Consider the following 16,453-nt stretch of genomic DNA (forward strand, 5'->3'; position numbering starts at 1 on the left):
TCAGCTTCCTTTTAATATTTCTTCACTGTTTTTATTTGACCAGATTTCAATATTTTGCATTAGGACGGTCTGATAATTGTAAAGTGAATCCATACATTTATGAAGTCTCATCTTCTTATAAATGTTCTAATCCTGACGTCATTGTCAAAAACACCTGTATACCTGCTTATTTATGCAGGTAGCCAGCCAGTCAGGAGGGAGGGAAGCAGCAGTGTGTATTGTGAGTGGGTTGGTCAGTATATGAATAAACAAACTGATAAGATGCTTAACTGAAACTCCAAAACACAATTACATAATTTTTCAAATAAATTTCCAATATAATCTAAAAAACAAACAAAAGTTTCAAAACCTTGTTTTGAATATTTGTGACTGTGCCTATTTTATGTATGAAAGTGTAAATTCATTTTTTTTAGATGTGTAGTTTCAGAAAATGTGGTTGTTTAGATGTAGTTGTTTACCCACTAATAGTGGATTACATGATTTTCCATGTAGTGATCACAGAGTTTATTTGCAATACAATCTGTTACATATCACGGTAGAAAAAACTCTTTAAAATGTATAAATTCAGTTTCATTGGAAATTAACAAAATCCAACTTTATTATTGGTCATTTTTTCTTCAACAAACAATTCTCCCTCTTCAGTCCCACATCTCTCTGCTTTGGTTTGTTCTGTAAAACAAATATATAAAGATTATACACTGAATCCTTAGTTCAGAAACCTTTATGAAAGAAGGAATAATTGTTTATTTTCTATTTATCTTATGTCACACAAAACCATTTTCCTGAAAACTGAAAAAAGATTTTCAGTTTTGTAGTGTTAAAAAGGTTTTGTGAACTTTATAACCATTATTTCATACAGTTGTTGACATCATTGATTAAATTATATACGTATATATATGTGTAATCAACATTTTCTTTTGTGGTTTATAAGATTTGGACAATTCAGCACTTGAGTCCAGAGATTGAAGTTTGAACTCTTCATTTCACTTCAAAAACAATTATCAAGAGTCAGTTGCAGGTGGCGGCCACAACGGCCATCAGTCTCACCTGGACACGTGCATAGACAGTTTCCACCTGTGATTCTGTGGCTGCCCCGAGATTCTGGGAAGATGTGGATCTGGATAATCCTGGTTCTGCTTTGAAAACAAGGAGAATTTATATGTCATCTCAATATACAAGAAATCTCCTAATCTGAAAGGGAGACATCAATAAGATAAGAGGGATACTGTAATTCAAGTTTCAAGAAATGTCTTTACACTGATCCACTGAAAATGACTCAAAATCCTGTAGTGCACACACAAGGCTCTAACACTCTAACACTGCCACACATACTCCAAAAACACAGGAGAAGACATGGAAAGCTTGTGTGTTGTTTAAGGTGCAGTGTCCGATGGACCCAGACAGTAGTCGTTGTTCTTAGGTTATGTCCCGTTGTGTGGCTCAGGTTACGGGTTAGAGAGAAGTGGCCATGACACTATTATTTCCCAAAAGATCCATTTTGGGTGTCAATGCGAAAACGCTGCGGCGTGGTTTTGAGATTTAAACACTGGGAAAAATACAGTTTTAGGGTAAAACCCTTTTTCGATGTGGATGAAACGCCAAAATCATAAAAAAAACTTTTGTGGATTCTCCAAAACCCGTATTCATGTGGACACTACTTTGTCTGTTGTTGTACTCTCTGTATACTGTACGTATGACTGTGCTTAAATTCCATCATCAAATTTGCTGATGATACAGTAGTGCTTGGGCAGCGTACTTGAGGGAGAATCTGGCATCCTGGTGTCAGACTAACTGTCTCCAATTAAATACCAGCATAACGAAGAAGCTAGTGGTGGATTTCAGGAGGGCACAGCATTCCTACACCCCCTTTACATCAACAGGGACCCAGTGGAGAGGTTGAGTTGCTTCAAGTACCTCAGAGGACAAATCTCTGAGGGTCTTACAGTACATGGTCCACACATATCCATGGTGTGACCAAAAAGGCAAATCAGTGTCTCTACCATATTTGGCATCTTAGGAGGTTTGCTGCTTCCTAGACCATACTTGGTGTGTTCTACACTGGCACTGGGGAGAGAATCCTCACTCAGAGCATCGCCTCATGGTTTGGCAAGACAAGCGAGCAGGATGGTACACTTACACATTTTGGCCACAGTTGGTAGCCTCGTTTGTCCTCTGGCTCAAAATGTGGTCAAAAAAGCACAGAGACTTAGAGAATAATTTAAAATGTGTTTTAAGTGCAGCCCAGGAGCTCTCTGGCCCCATTCAACCCAGTCCCATTTTTTTTTCAGAGCAGAGCTGATGGAGCTCCAGTTTGTAATTCGCTATGTGTATTATACTTTGTTTAAATTCACCAAAAAATAGTCACACCTTCCACAGAAGTCCTCTACTTACTTGGTGTGGCTTATTTTTAAACATTAGATTATCTCTCGTCAAGCAAAACACTTATCATTAAAAACAAATCACCAACATTTCCATAATGTCAAGCTGTCAAAAATCTGATATGTATTATCAGATTTTTGTCTTGATAACAGAATAATGCAAAAAAGAAAACTGCTACTACTCAACAAGTCAAAGCTCTTGCTATTTAACTAGTAACACTAGTTCAATCAGTTTTGGTTTGGGTGCTACTAGTGCAGCTGCTTGCTTCAATAGTAAGGCTTATATTGGTACTAGTTTGACAAAAGTGTCACTAGTTGCTGAAAAGAGTGACTAGTGGGAGACTTTGTTCAACTAGTTGGACAAAATGTTTAACTAGTGTGACCAGATGTCCAAGTAGTGTGGGCAAATATCGAGCTAGTGACTAACACTGAACAGCTCAATGCTCAAACTTACCATACACCTTAATTCATCACAATCATAGGTCCATATGTTTGAATCATCAATGTGTTTGTTATTGAATAGAAACCCACATGATACATGTTGGTATGACTGATAGTAGACGTCTACTACTTCTAGATGTGGTTATAAATATACTGGTGGTGGCAGAGTGAAGGTCTGAACAGGCCTCTTACCGTTCTCTGTCTGTGCTTCTCTGCTGTGGTTTGTCTCAGTGCAGACGTTCAAACTCTCACCAGTGTCAGCAGCGTCTAAAACAACAGACCACAGAGAGAGGGAGCAGAAATCATTCAGACGTTAGAGTCGACCGCTTCAACTGCTACTGACTCCTCTTCTTATTTTAACCTCCTCAGTGGTCGACCGAGATGATGAACACGCGACATGAAAATAGCTCCATGAGAACACAGATGTGTGAAAAGTCTTGTTGAGTTGTTCACATTGTATTAAAGGAAAAAAACAGGTAAAGTTCACCTTTCTTTTTCTTTTTCTTTTTTCTGACGACTGCATACGTCAAACTATTTGGATCATCTGCATCGTCCACTCGTGAAATTGAAACATCTATTAAAAACAATCTATAAAATTAGTAACAGACTAAACGCTGACAGGTAGACAGGTTATACTACATTTTTGAAATTCATTCTTAAAATAACAGTGTTTGTGTTTTCTTTTGTTAATCTGAGTCATGTTAGTTAGAAAACTCACCTGAGTGTGATGTCCTTAACATCTTTGAGCAAACTGATGAAAAGAAGGGTTAGGGTTAGTAAAGTAAAATGACTAACAGCAACAGCAACAGAAACAGGCTTTAATTATTGACAGCTGCTTGTCTGTACCTCTGCGTTTGCTAAAATGGAGAAACCCCAGAAACAGTAGCAGCAGCAGCAGAATCAGGGCTACAGTCGAGACGATGATGATGATCCGCTGCAGGCTACGTAGGTTCATGGAGTCAGAGTCATTGGAGACGTGTTCTTTATGAGCTGGTGGACACACGATAGAAACAGAATGTGCTGTTGGCACATGCTGTCATTAGTAACTAGTTTCTTGACATTAAGAGGTTGAGAAACATTCACATATTCAAACGTGCAAATATCAAATAAATCATTTATACATGTAAAACATGATATAAATGTCTTTATATCATGACACATAGTGGCACATGGATATAGACATGTTGCTATAAATATAAACTATACAGGGATATTATATTATTGCATATACAAAACATGGTAATAACATATCAGGAATTTTGAGTATTTACATTTATTTAAAAATATCTATCAGATGATTTTTTTATGATGTTGCATACGTTATATGTGGATTGTTCAAGTTTTTTTCAAACATTATCTTAACTTGAAAAGGCCTTTGTTTTTCTTATTTAATTTAAACATGTATTTCTATATGGTATATGTTTATATATATTTTTGATTAGTAACTGTTCAGTCTCACCTGTGACAGTCAGTCTGCTCTCTGGTGACTCTCCAACTCCCTGGATGCTGCACTTGTACAGTCCTTCAACAAACCTGGAGACATTGTTCATTCTGATCTCTTGCGTTGGACTGTTGTTCACTGGGACGTTGTCTTTGTAGAAAACAGCTTTCAGGTTGGTGGAAGTCGTCTTGTCTCTGCAGCGCAGAGTCACAGTATCTCCCTCCATCACAGGAAGAGCAGGACTCTCCAGGATCACTGAGCCATCTGAAGAACACGTTGAAGAAGAGCAAAGTTTGATGAACAGACTTGGAGTTACTCTCAATAGAAGATAATTTATAATTAAATATGTGGAAATACAGATAGAAAAATCAAGTCTATAAAAAAATATAAAAACAGAAGCAAACATATACAGCCTACAAGAAAAGATATGGAACCCAAACATCTTTAAGGTAGTACAATCACAGGAAAAGTAATACAATTGGGAAGCAAATAACTTCTGTGACAGATTGTATTGGGAAAATACACTCTTGGAGGTTTTTCCTTATATGGTCTGTACTCTATTTTAGCTTTTCTCTGTACATTCTATGTAAAGCTGTTACAAGGGTTCAAGTCTTTGTATGGTAAAACGTTGAGATGTATGTTCAGTGTTGTGACACTTTACGACCCCCCATGGCTGTTTTTGTTACACTCAGCACGGTGCCAGACCATCTAGGAGGGGCAGCTGTCAGGAAGTGACGTATGTACTGACAGGTGTTGAAGTGATGTGAGGTGTATATAAGCAAGTTCTGTGTCAGAGACAGTGCGCATCTTTCCAACTGGTGACTTAACTGTTGCTGTTCGGGAACGCCCACTTGCAAGTGAATAAACTGGCAAGACGTTCATCTTGTTTGCGAGTACTCAGTTTTTGAAAGTTCCCACTACACAGATTAACACACTAAAATGTTGTAATGATAGCTAATATCAGGTGATTTTTCAGTCATCACACTGTCACTTGATGAATTCAGTTTCATCCTAAAAGGTACCTAATGGGAAAGGTAGGCCTCCATCACAACATAATACTTACCTCAGATTACTACATGTTAACAGTAGATCTGTTGTGGCTCCAGAAAAACAACGAACGTACCAGTGATGGTGATGTTGATGCTGCTGCTTCGTTCCCCTCTGTCAGTCTCACACCAGTATTCTCCACTTTCTGTTTGATAAGTGCTATCGATGTTGCAGGACGACCCTGATGATGTCTTCTTCATTGAGCATGCTGGAGTAACTTTTCCATCGTCCCTGGTCCTTCTTAACTGAGCAGAACTATCAGTTCCCTCACAATGAAAAGAGACAGACTCAAGTTGAAAGAACTGCAGACGGTCTGGAGTGATACGAAGAGAAGCTGCACCTGAAAGTTCACAAATAAAACATTCACATCTTTTATTTTGATATCCATAAATTCAAATGGATCAACATACATTATTCTTGTGGCAGGTCGACATATCAGGATTTTTTTGTTAATTCTTAAAACATGACATAGTTGCATGAACTCATCTTCTTAAACTTCCAAATTTGTTATAAGGTCAATTTGTGAAAAATTAAAATCCCATCAGAAATAACAGGTTTAGGTCAGCATTGTAAATCTTTAGACAGAGAGAATGTTGCATAAAACATCAGAATATTATTATGTAAAAAAGGATCAAAAAAAGGACCTCACCACTCTGCTGAGCGTAAATACTCTGAACTTGTGTCTCCAGCATAAGAAATCCAAGCATCACTGGAGAAACAAAGGAGCAATGTTGTAAATCAGCAACAGATGCTTTGATGAGCAGCAACACATAAAAGTGAGGACAGGAAGAGAAGAAATGTGACACTGAGTACTCACACAGTCTGAAGCAGAGAGCTATGACCTCCATGTCGTCTTGCTGCAGACTGAGCGTTGAGCTGAAATACAACTGAAGTAGTACGTACGTGACAACTTCCTCTTCCTGTGGAGGTTATTTCTGATGCTGCTGCAGAAGGGGGGCAGGGTCTCAGAGACTGAGGTGGGCTCTCAGTCTGAGATACAGCAACACTGTGAGGGAGGATCAAACATCCTTGCACCTCTGGTTGGTTTCAGTTATCAGTCAGTAGTCACAGATGTACTGTCTTTATGCTGAACAAAAGGAGAGTGGACAAATGGGTTTAAAAAGCTGGGGCTATAGTTGGCCAGTTGATTGTCATAAGAAAATAAGATGAGTCAAGTCACAAAAGTAGATTGACCCGTGCTTTTATGTACATCACACTAGGATAAGAGCAAATCTAAAAATTTTGAAAATTCAAAATATGTGCTACAGTTTTTCCACCCTAACCAAAATGTAGCCCCAATACTTTAGAAACTTTTGTACATTTAAACTCAGTGCAAATTATGAAGTCCATCACGCAGTTTTTTTTCAAAACTGTATAACTTGTTAAACCTTTCTTGTCCCACAATTTTTACTGTGTCTGGGCAGGTGAAGGCTTTGGCGCACTGGCACCAGCATCTTCATCTGTTAAAGCGACTATGAGGAGTTTTGGAAAGCGAAGTATTTTCACGCAGGACCGTACCTATGTTCCCCAATTGGGATGCACCACATATGTGCGTTCGGTCGCAGGCGACGCATCAAACGGACGCAGGATACGCGCGGCAGCTCGCGTACGCGTACTTTACAGCAAGTATATCGAGGCCCTTAAGGGGCGTTCACACCGGACGCGATAGACGCGAATGGAGCGGCAACTCTACATTGAAAATCAATGTAAATGGCGCGATGACACGCGATTCAGGCGGAGGCAGCGCGAATGGAGCGTCTGGCGCGATGACACGCTGCGCGAATGAAGCGTCTGGAGCGGCGCGAATGAAGCGGCACGTCTGAAGCGTCTGGAGCGACGCGAATAAAGTTGAAAATATTGAACTTTTCAGGCGGCATCGCGCCGCGACATCCAATCAGCGACGAGTTCAAGCCGACGACGTCACTTCTCTGTACGGTTGTTTACACTCAGACCAACATGAAGGAGAAGCTAATTGTATATTAGCTGTGTGTGGGCACCGCTGCCGTCTTCTACACAGAGTGAACAAAAAAAAAAAAAAAAAAACATACACAGTGAACCCAGATACGACGGCGGGTGGTTTTCCGGTGTTTCTGAGACTTGTACAGCAAGTACAGTGCAGCAACGGTGGTGATATCAGCCACGATCGACGTGGAAAGAGAGAGTTGAGTACCGGTTTTCAAATGAACGGGCGGAGCGTCTAGCGCGACAAGCGCAAATGACGCGAATGATCCAAAATGACCAAGCAGCGCGAATGAAGCATCTGATGCGATTGTATTCGCGTCTATCGCGTCCGGTGTGAACGCCCCTTTACCCGGGAGGTGTGGGTTCAATCCCTGCCCGGGCCCTCTTCACCTTGCCACACTTATAAGAAGCCCACAATGAAGATGGGACTTTAGACAACTCTGGGGTATGTTCTGTTTCTACCAATGCAAACAAATCAATGCACTGCACTCGTTCTTCCACGAGCTCAACTGATCTTTGAACTAACACTGTGTCTGTCAACACTGATCGATACACATTACCTTTAACGCTATATTCTATTTTAGGATCCTCTGCAGCCGGCTCAAAGTCTGTTATAGACAGTTGTGCAACCATGGACCCAAATCCTGCCATTTCCAATCTGCTGGCTTGGCTAATGAGATATGAGGGGTAGAGCTACAAATAACTTTTCCCTTCGATGGAGATACAGATACAGCTGCAGCTATTCTGTCCAATATACATGTTTCATCATCAGTTTCTCTGGTTCTATCTCAACATACCATTCTTTTTCATATTCTCTGTCTGGCCCTACGCTGACGTAAGATATGCAATGTAGTGACTGGTCATGCATGTAGTTATCAGCTGCAATGCTATGTGTGTGAGTGATGTGTTACTGAGATCACTGGCTTCTCTGTGTGCTTTTAACTTCAACTCAAAGGCATACAGAAGTATATCTGGATCACATTTAACCATCTGATGTCAAGGGAGTTGAGTATTTTTAATACCATCTGGAGTAGAGCTTAGCACAATACCAAAACTGCACATCAAATCTCGACCCATTAAATTTACAGGACAGTTTTGTGACACCACAAAGGAATGTCTTAACACCTGATCATCTAATTAGCACCGTAAAGGGACTGAGCAGTTTTCTGTAGTTGGAACACCACTAGATCCTATTGTTACACATGCCCTTCCACTTTTATTTGGATGCTGGGGTAAAGCCATCTGTTCGTAAAACTGAGTTGGTAGCACCAGAATCTACTGGAAACTTTACTGGATAATTGGAAACCATAAGAGTTAACTCTGGAAATGTCTCATAGCCTTTGTCACTAGAATACATGGTGAACTCAAGAATATGCATTTTGTCTAATTGAGTAGGTGCAGAGTGCCTTACTTGCGGTTCTAAAGAATGTTGACCTATGTTTGGAGTCCGCTCCTCCGAGGTCCCATCCTCCCCTCAGTCCGACCCCGGGAAGGCCGGCTACCTTGATTTCTCAGGACATTCTGCCTGCCAGTGCCCATGTCTCCCACAACAGTGACATGCACTTGGATCTCTTCTGGGCCTGCCTCACCCATGTCCCCTCCCCCCGCCCCCAACAGATCTGTTGCTAGCATTTAGCCTAGCAATCAAGCTGGCCTGCTTGCCTGTCCTTTGTCTCCATGAACACCACTCTCTCTTTCCGCTGAGTAAAACGAAAACATGTCATTCCTCTTCCCACTTTCATCCCTGTACAAGATGTGTTCAAAGTTCAGACTCCTCTTCCTCTTTTTCATACATATAATTCACTCTCTCTCTTTTTTTCAAGTTCTTAAAAGCGACATTCTGGTAAAAAAATATCAAGTATCTGACCAGAAAATGACAGAAGTTATAGTCGGTTTACAGAAAATTAACTTGAGTAAAGAAAATTGAAATTTAACTATGTTTGAAAAAAATGGAGTTTGGCCTTTTTATAGTAAAGTACACAATTACATTTTTTTTATTTTACACATCAAATTCAAAACCTTTTAGGGACTTGATTTGAGGCCTGTTCAGTTTAATCAGTCTAATGTTTTCTGCTGTTGAGTCATTTTATGGTTGGAGTTGGTAAATAATTTATAGACTTTACACCATGTTGTCAGTTGAAATGAACAACACATCTTGCGACAGGTACGTGGTGTTCTCAATAATTTTGCTTCTACTTTTCAGAGATGATCACCATCTATAATAAAAGTGGGAAAAATATAAATACATTTCACGTTAAGCAAATTGTAATCTTTGATGTCAGTGGGAAAATTATGCCTATGCATGGGATTCATTCCAGATGAAAGGCAGTTTGACAGCAAGTTGATTTGGACAGACCGTATCATAGATAGTGAAGGTTAAAGTCTGATGTCGTGTGTGATGAAGTGTGGTAGCATTAATCTATAGTAATGAGAGATCTTTTTTTCCACAATAAAGTTAAAGTGAACTGTCAAAGAATGCTCTAAGTCTGTTTGAGCTGGCAAAAGAGAACAAATGGACATGTTTTATGACAGTTGTGAAGGTACTTGGTTTGAAAATGTTGTTTACAACTGAAACATTGGAGGTGATTTTCAATGCAGGTGACTTTAAAACAAGCAGGTGCTGTTTATTGTTTGTTGTAGCTTCCAGACAAGACAATGAGAATGTCCTTCTCATTGTCTTATCTATTTGAAATCCTTGTGCAGTGTTTTGTTTATTTTTCATTGGACGTCTTTTGTTGTCAAAAGATGAATTCAAATGTGTGTTTGTTGTGTAAATGTTTCTTGTACATTTCCAGACCTGCATAATGTTTAATCAGATGGCTGGACTCTCCATTCAGCCTCCACTCACAACCATCAGTGTCCTGGTCGTCCATCTTCTCTTGGTGCCCTTTGTTAGAGGTAACTTCAAACCGATTAGTATCCTGCTTTGGATCCAATAAAATGACCAGTCAGCCAGTTAGTCTTTTTTGAATAGTTTTTGTAGTGAATATTTTGATATTGGTAGATTAAATGACTGAATTGTGAAAAGTGTCAGTGTTTATGTTCTGTAGCCTGTGAAAAATAATACCCACAAGATGAGGAGAAAATGTACTAGGGTCCGAGTGCACCAGGGGTGCAGGGACCCTATTGTATTCACTGCGTTTATTATTATTCTTAGTCCAAAATAATCACATTTTTGGCAGCTTTCCCATGCCCATGCTCTTGAAAACATCTTGAAAATGTGTCAGAACTAGTGAAAAATTAAACATCTTAAAGGGATAGTTCAACATTTTGGCAAATTGGCCCATTGCCATAATCCCTATAGTCATAGCAGTAGGTTTGTTACTAGCTATTTTTAGAACGGTGGAGCAGAGCCGTGAGCTGCTCAGAGCTACGCTACGGAGGCTCATTATGGGATTTCTTGGTTTCCCTCATCAAACTCATCAAATAAACAATCCAACAACTCCACAACGCTCTGGTGGACAAGTTGTGACCTGCACATTCACCACGCTATGAGATAATAACACAACGTTACCACACAGAGTTGTTTTAGAGGGACATACAGAGGCTGCTTGATGAAAAACTGTCGCTGAAGGCAACACACATCAGCAGTTTTGCATGAATTTACAATGTGCAATGTTTTTGCTCCATGATGCACACGGAGAATGACTGAGCTGTTTTATGTGTTGGTTGAATATTGTGATGAAGCTGCTGTGATGTGTTAACACGTCAGATCTGGGGTCCTGGGATCACTGATGGAAATGTAGTTCCCACCTTGGCACTCCATCATAGTCTTTGGTCTGCAGTAAAAATGAACCAGTATACCTTCTCTCTTTTCAGGTCAGTCTCAGTTAATTGGTTCCTCTCAGCCAATAGTGGAAACAATTGGCAATGACATAATTTTGCCTTGTCACTTTGAACCTGCCGAGGATGTTACTACCAACACAGTAGAGTGGACGAGGTCTAACCTGCAGCCAAGATTTGTCCATGTGCAGCGGGCAGATCAGGAGCTCGTAGATATGAAAAATCCCTCTTACTCAGGACGAACATTAATGTTCACTGATGAACTGAAGCACGGAAACATTTCACTGAAACTGTCCAGAGTGAAACCTGGTGATGAAGGGAGATATAAATGTTTCATACCAAAGAAGCAAACTGAATCCTACGTTGAGCTTCTCATTGGTAAGTAAAGCCCTTTGAGACAAACTGTTGCTTGTCTTGCCATGCCATACATTTGATGATTGTATTTATGGCTAATATTTTGAATGTCCCTCTTGTTTATCTTCAGGTGCTGCCTCGTCACCTGTCATCAGTTTAGCAGGGACTGACAAAGACAAGGGGGGAGTGGTGTTACAGTGTGAGTCTAAAGGCTGGTATCCAGAGCCTGAGCTGCTGTGGCTGGACGCTGAGGGAAAGCTGCTCTCTGCTGGACCTACAGAGACAGTCAGAGGTCCTGATGTCCTCTATACTGTCAGCAGCAGAGTGACTGTGGAGAAGAGACACAGCAACAGCTTCACCTGTAGAGTCCAACAGAAGACCATCAACCAGACCAGAGACACTCACATTCATGTTCCAGGTAAAAACTCTACATTTAAACACTGTGTTAGTTTCAAACAGCTGAGGTCTAGTTCTACACAAACACCATCTGATCTGATTGTGTGTTGTCTCATTTCAGATGATTTCTTTAAGGTCCAGTCCAGTTCTTCTCCTGTCAACACTGGATTGGCTGTTACTTTGGCTGTTTCCATCATGATCATTATCTCACTTGTCTTTTTTATCTTGAAGAGACAAAACACCAGTAAGTCACAAATGAACTACAGTGGTTTGTCAATGTCAAGTTTCCTCACAGGTTCAATGTGAATGGCTTCAATGGAAAGACTGAGTTAGTGGTGGGAACAGAGAAGTTCACTGTGACATGTGACACTGTGTGAATCAAATTTCATTTGATCAAAGTATAACATTTCTAACTATTAAACTTTTCTGTCAAAATAAACTAAGCAAACACAGAGATCAAGGGAAGGCAAGGAGATGATGGAAGAGAGGGAGAGAAGCTCATGGCAGAGGAGAAGGTAAAAAAAACAAAAACAATGTTTAATTAAAAAAAACAAGCTGTTTGCTACTTCATGTTTTCAGTGACTCATTAAACATAAGTTCTCCATCTCATCTTTGCTCTGTTCTCTTTCCTCTCAGCTGAAACAGAAACAAGATGAACTCCAGCAGCTCCAGGAAGAGAAGAAGAAACAAGAAGATGAACTGCAGAGACGAATAAAGGAGCTGGAGACCAAGAACAAACAGGTTCATCTGTTTAATCAGTGATTTTCTTATACCCCTTTCCCACTGGCCAAAAAATCTGTTTAAACCCGCTAACAATCGGCTTTTGGTGGCAGTGGGAAAGGCGCACCGACCCGGGTCAAATGACTCGGCAAGCGACGCGGGTTAAAATCGCCTTTAATCGGCTCGGCTCCGATCGGCTTGCAGTGGGAACGCCAGACCCGGGTCAACCCGCTAATTTACGTGATGACACTGAACGTTACGTGACGCCACGTCATCGCGTCGGTCGCGTCTCATATCACGTACCAAAACAAAGCTCTGCTCTCATTCCAGACTTGGATCAAAAGATCAAAGAACACTGACCAAAAACGGTTGAAAAAAAAGAAGCGACTGTTTATCTGACGTGTTGGGGCCACGGACGTCCGTCGTCCGGCCATGGCAGACTGGCTGTCCTCCGCGGTCCTGGTGCTCCAGATGAGCCAGACACCTCGTCTGCTTCAGAGCCGACGGGCCTCACACTCCGCGGCGGCGGCTGTGGCATTACAACAGTGTTTCTCGCACTGCGGATGAGAGCGGGGCGACTGGTTTATGCTCTGTCTGATCCCCCAGCGGGGGGTTAGACTCGGCTCATTTTGGTCAATGGGAAAGGGGCCAAATGCCGATTGTTAGCGGGTCGACCCGCGTTTAAAAAAAACGCGTCGACCCGCCAATTAAGACAAAGCTGGTCCAAATTCACTAAATCAAATCAATCATCTCTCTTCATCTCTGTCCTTCCTCCCAGTTGGAGCAGCAGCTCCAGGAAGAGAAGAAGAAGAGGGAGGAGGAGGTTGAGGCCTTGAAGAAGAAGGTCAGAGAGGTTCATGTTTCTACCTAAATCAATGAGCTGTCTCTTTATCTTTCTCTTTATCTACTTCATACAACACTGAGACAGGAAATAACGTGAAGTGTGAAGCTCAAGCGTCTCTACAGAGAAGAACTGAAGAACTGTTAACCACAATAAGTCATTTTCCTCCAGTCCACATGTTTGTAACAATAAGAGAAGACAGCTGAGTGTCTCCACTGAGTCATGTGTCACATTCATGTCTTCAAGACAAAGCTGGTCCAACACTGAGTCTCTGTCCATGTCTCTGTTCAATCCCAGCTGGAGACAAACCAAGCTGAGACCAACAGGAAGAAGGAGGAAGCTGAGAGAGAAGTGGAGAAGATGAAGAAAGAGGTGAAGTCCATGGAAGAGAAGGTTGATCTGATCATTATTAACTCTCTGTACTCATCTCTCTGCATCTTCATGTAACACTGCATAACAGCTTCTATGTTCTCAAACTCTACAGATCAGGGATGAAGGCGGTGGCAGTTCTGGAGTCCCTTCGAACACAGCTTTTGATCAGAATGGAGGTGATAATATCAAGTCTTGTAACTTACAACCTCTGGAAGGTACTTCAGTTTAGTGTTGATGGAAAAGAAACAAGAACATGGACAGAAATTGAAAATTAGAACTTAACCCTCTATGGTACGGCGTTGCCATATGGCAACAAACCCATTTTAAGCCTTCTACACACAGACAATACATCCCCAGTTATGTTGCAATGCATTAAAAGAGAGGTGGGGTTCTAAGTAAACCAATAGCAGTGTTTAAATTTGTTACATGACCTACTGGAGGCCATTTTGAAGCCCTTTTCTGCAGACGTCTTCACAGGGAGGAGCCTCGCCATTTGACCCCTCAAAAATGATCTAAAAAAGTGTTTTAATGACATTTTTCAACTGGGAAAAAAATATATACTCAATAATAGGTTAGTTAAGTTCATTATTCTGTAGTTTATTGCACTGTACTTGATCATTAAATATTAGAAAATTGTTAAAAGGTGTATGTTGCCATATGGCAACACCGTACCATTATGAATTGCTAGCCTGGCATGTTGATAACATTTTGTATTTAGTTATAGGCCTAAATTCTTCAAAATAATATTGTAAACTTTATGGACTCAGGCTCCACAACCATGTAGAATCATTTAGTTATTTTTTCAGGTCCATCAATTTGACAGATACACATTTGACTGTTGCAGTAAAGTTAATAGCAATTGCATTCAGTGTTGAAGAATATGAGCAGCTGGCAACATAGCAAGGAGAGAGTGAAAGATGAAGACAGTGAGAATGATGAAGACTATGAGCCAGAGAATGAGGACAGTGGAGACAGCGAGGGCAGTGGAGACAATGTCCGCTGTCCGCGGATGTGACGTCAAATGACGCTGCATGCGCGTCCTCGACAGCTTCGGCTTTCCTCCGCTTGCGCCCAGCGGTCGGCGGATGTCTTGCAGCCTGAACAGTCATGTGAGCAGCGAGTGGAGAAATAACGTCACTTTCTTACATTTTAATATTTTTTCATGCGAGAAAGTGACGGTTTAGATTCCCAATCTGTTGCCAGTTTATCCAAATAACGTCTGTAAGTACTAGATTTGCATCCGACATTTTTCGGAGGAGTGCAGAGCCACACACACGCAGCAGCAGCAGCGGCTCATCACAGAGGCTGCAGCCGGGAAGCTGAGCTCATCGGCTGGGCAGCAGCTGTCCTCCTCCCAGGGAAGAAAACCAGCCGAGTAACTTCCCCACAGGTTTTTAGAGGTTTTCTGCCGGCTGGTTTAATTGTTTTTAGGAGATAAATGCTGGATGAAATCTAACAGTGGCACTGTGGCAGTCGGATTAATTCATTTGAATGAAAAGTGAAGCTTCAGGTGTGTGTGAGCAGCGCAGCCTTGGGGCTCTGTACGTACAAAAATCACCATATTTAGGCTACTTCAATAAATAAATACATAGTTTTACAATGAGCCGATTGATTCATCCGTGGTCAGTTTATCCAAACAACGCCTGTAAGGAAATTCTCCGACGTGTTCGGAGGAGCAGAGCCACTAGAGCAGCTGAGCGGCACCAGCGGCTCACAGAGGCGGCGGCGGCGGCCGGTGGCTGACCTGATGCCTGGGCGGTCAACCTCCCGGTGTCGCGGTAAATTGAGCACTGTACAATGAGCGCGGCATGGCGCATTTACTGTTTATTAACAGCCAGGCGCGGTGTGTGTAGCCTACGTGTGTGCGTGCGTGCGTGCGTGTGTGTGTGTGTGTCTGTGTCGTGAGACAGCAGGTAGAGGGGCTGACTGGCAGAGATGAGAGATAGTGAAAGCTGTTTTTTCTGTGAGAGACTGCTGCGGTGGACACAAACCAAACTGTGGCGGCTGATTAGTGGAAAACACTGGTATAGTAACGTTACGCCGTTTCCAATTCATCCACAGTGTCACTGTCACAGCATCAGCTGCACTGCTGTGGAGAGTTGATGCGCGCTCCCGCACCAGCTTGGCTGATATGGCTGCAGTAACCCTGACGGCCGCTACGGCCGTTGTATCGCTAGTGAGTTTTATTCCTCGATCTTGCCTCAAGATCCTTTAAGACAAAAAAACACCCCAAACATTTTTTTACCAACTGGGATCATAATGCGTACCATAGAGGGTTAAATTGTTTGGAAAAAGACATTAAATATGTCACGAAGAGAGAAAAAAGGAAAATACAAGATAATATTAAATAAATAATTTTCTTTCCATTAATCATTACTGTTGTTTCTTGTTGCTGTCAGTAAACATGCACCTTGTCTCTAGAAACAAAAGACCATGTCTGAAAACTTGGCGTGCTGATAGACTCAGATCTGACCTTCAACAGCCATATCAAATCAGTCACCAAATCAGCCTTTTATCAACTTAAGAACATATCCAGAATTAATGGATTTATGTCCCAAACTGATCAGGAGAATCTGTAACGGTTTTCTGACTGGACTTATAGCTGAGCTTTTTTAATAACTTTAAACTTTTTTTTAAACTTTTAGTTTTTTATTCTTCTTTGCTCCTGCTTTTAACTCTATGTTTTTTGTTTTTATGTTGTTTTATGCTGTTCTTTAA

The 16,453-nt window shown here is 41.3% G+C and overlaps 4 protein-coding genes and 1 long non-coding RNA gene across 11 annotated transcripts in view; 3 read left to right on the plus strand and 2 right to left on the minus strand.

Moving 5' to 3' along the window:
• The window catches only part of LOC311001543 (butyrophilin subfamily 3 member A2-like), a gene marked incomplete at its 3' end in the record, with an annotated part of 45,217 nt that extends 30,467 nt beyond the window's left edge, over positions 1 to 14,750 (plus strand). The window contains exons 4-8 of the mRNA XM_083992627.1: positions 11,537 to 11,824; positions 11,924 to 12,046; positions 12,247 to 12,317; positions 13,848 to 13,950; positions 14,605 to 14,750. Coding sequence (XP_083848753.1) covers positions 11,537 to 11,824; positions 11,924 to 12,046; positions 12,247 to 12,317; positions 13,848 to 13,950; positions 14,605 to 14,750 — 731 coding nt within the window. The remainder of the gene's footprint in view (positions 1 to 11,536; positions 11,825 to 11,923; positions 12,047 to 12,246; positions 12,318 to 13,847; positions 13,951 to 14,604) is intronic.
• LOC311001337 (butyrophilin subfamily 3 member A2-like) overlaps positions 1 to 16,453 on the minus strand; it is a 207,195-nt gene that overhangs the window by 23,990 nt on the left and 166,752 nt on the right. The gene's annotated exons all lie outside the window — the stretch shown is intronic.
• LOC311001339 (uncharacterized protein) lies at positions 500 to 8,806 on the minus strand. Of its 5 annotated transcripts, none has more exons than XM_083992404.1 (11): positions 8,681 to 8,806; positions 6,125 to 6,394; positions 5,957 to 6,016; positions 5,384 to 5,647; positions 4,279 to 4,524; positions 3,666 to 3,809; positions 3,538 to 3,570; positions 3,307 to 3,393; positions 3,012 to 3,086; positions 1,048 to 1,136; positions 500 to 669 (listed from the first exon to the last, which is right to left on the minus strand). In XM_083992404.1, the coding sequence occupies exons 2-11, from the start codon at positions 6,153 to 6,155 to the stop codon at positions 607 to 609; spliced, it is 1,092 nt and encodes a 363-aa protein (XP_083848530.1). In that variant the 5' UTR covers positions 6,156 to 6,394; positions 8,681 to 8,806; the 3' UTR covers positions 500 to 606. The 5 variants fall into 5 exon arrangements, with proteins under 5 accessions (XP_083848530.1, XP_083848526.1, XP_083848528.1 ...); XM_083992400.1 differs by having other exon boundaries at positions 503 to 669; positions 3,666 to 3,839; XM_083992402.1 differs by having other exon boundaries at positions 503 to 669; positions 3,666 to 3,839; positions 8,772 to 8,801.
• On the plus strand, positions 9,365 to 11,122 carry LOC311001393. The gene is made up of 3 exons (XR_014596168.1): positions 9,365 to 9,433; positions 10,065 to 10,167; positions 11,089 to 11,122. It is a non-coding gene; the product is annotated as an uncharacterized lncRNA (long non-coding RNA).
• Positions 12,460 to 16,453, plus strand: part of LOC311001384 (uncharacterized protein) — a 104,551-nt gene continuing 100,557 nt past the window's right edge. The window contains exons 1-2 of the mRNA XM_083992469.1: positions 12,460 to 12,543; positions 13,301 to 13,375. The gene's annotated coding sequence lies outside the window, so the exon portion shown is untranslated. The remainder of the gene's footprint in view (positions 12,544 to 13,300; positions 13,376 to 16,453) is intronic.

This window comes from Trachurus trachurus (assembly GCF_905171665.1).
Source record: "Trachurus trachurus genome assembly, chromosome: 18".
Classification (NCBI taxonomy): Eukaryota; Metazoa; Chordata; class Actinopteri; order Carangiformes; family Carangidae; genus Trachurus; species Trachurus trachurus.

What these genes read in the sequence shown, in the direction of transcription:
- LOC311001339 (XM_083992400.1), bottom strand. Translation starts at nt 6,155, where the DNA reads ATGGAGGTCATAGCTCTCTGCTTCAGACTGT. An exon ending in TATTTACGCTCAGCAGAGTG is followed by an intron (nt 5,648 to 5,956) that starts GTGAGGTCCTTT and finishes GTGAACTTTCAG; the next exon opens with GTGCAGCTTCTCTTCGTATC. An exon ending in CATCAACATCACCATCACTG is followed by an intron (nt 4,525 to 5,383) that starts GTACGTTCGTTG and finishes CGTGTTCTTCAG; the next exon opens with ATGGCTCAGTGATCCTGGAG.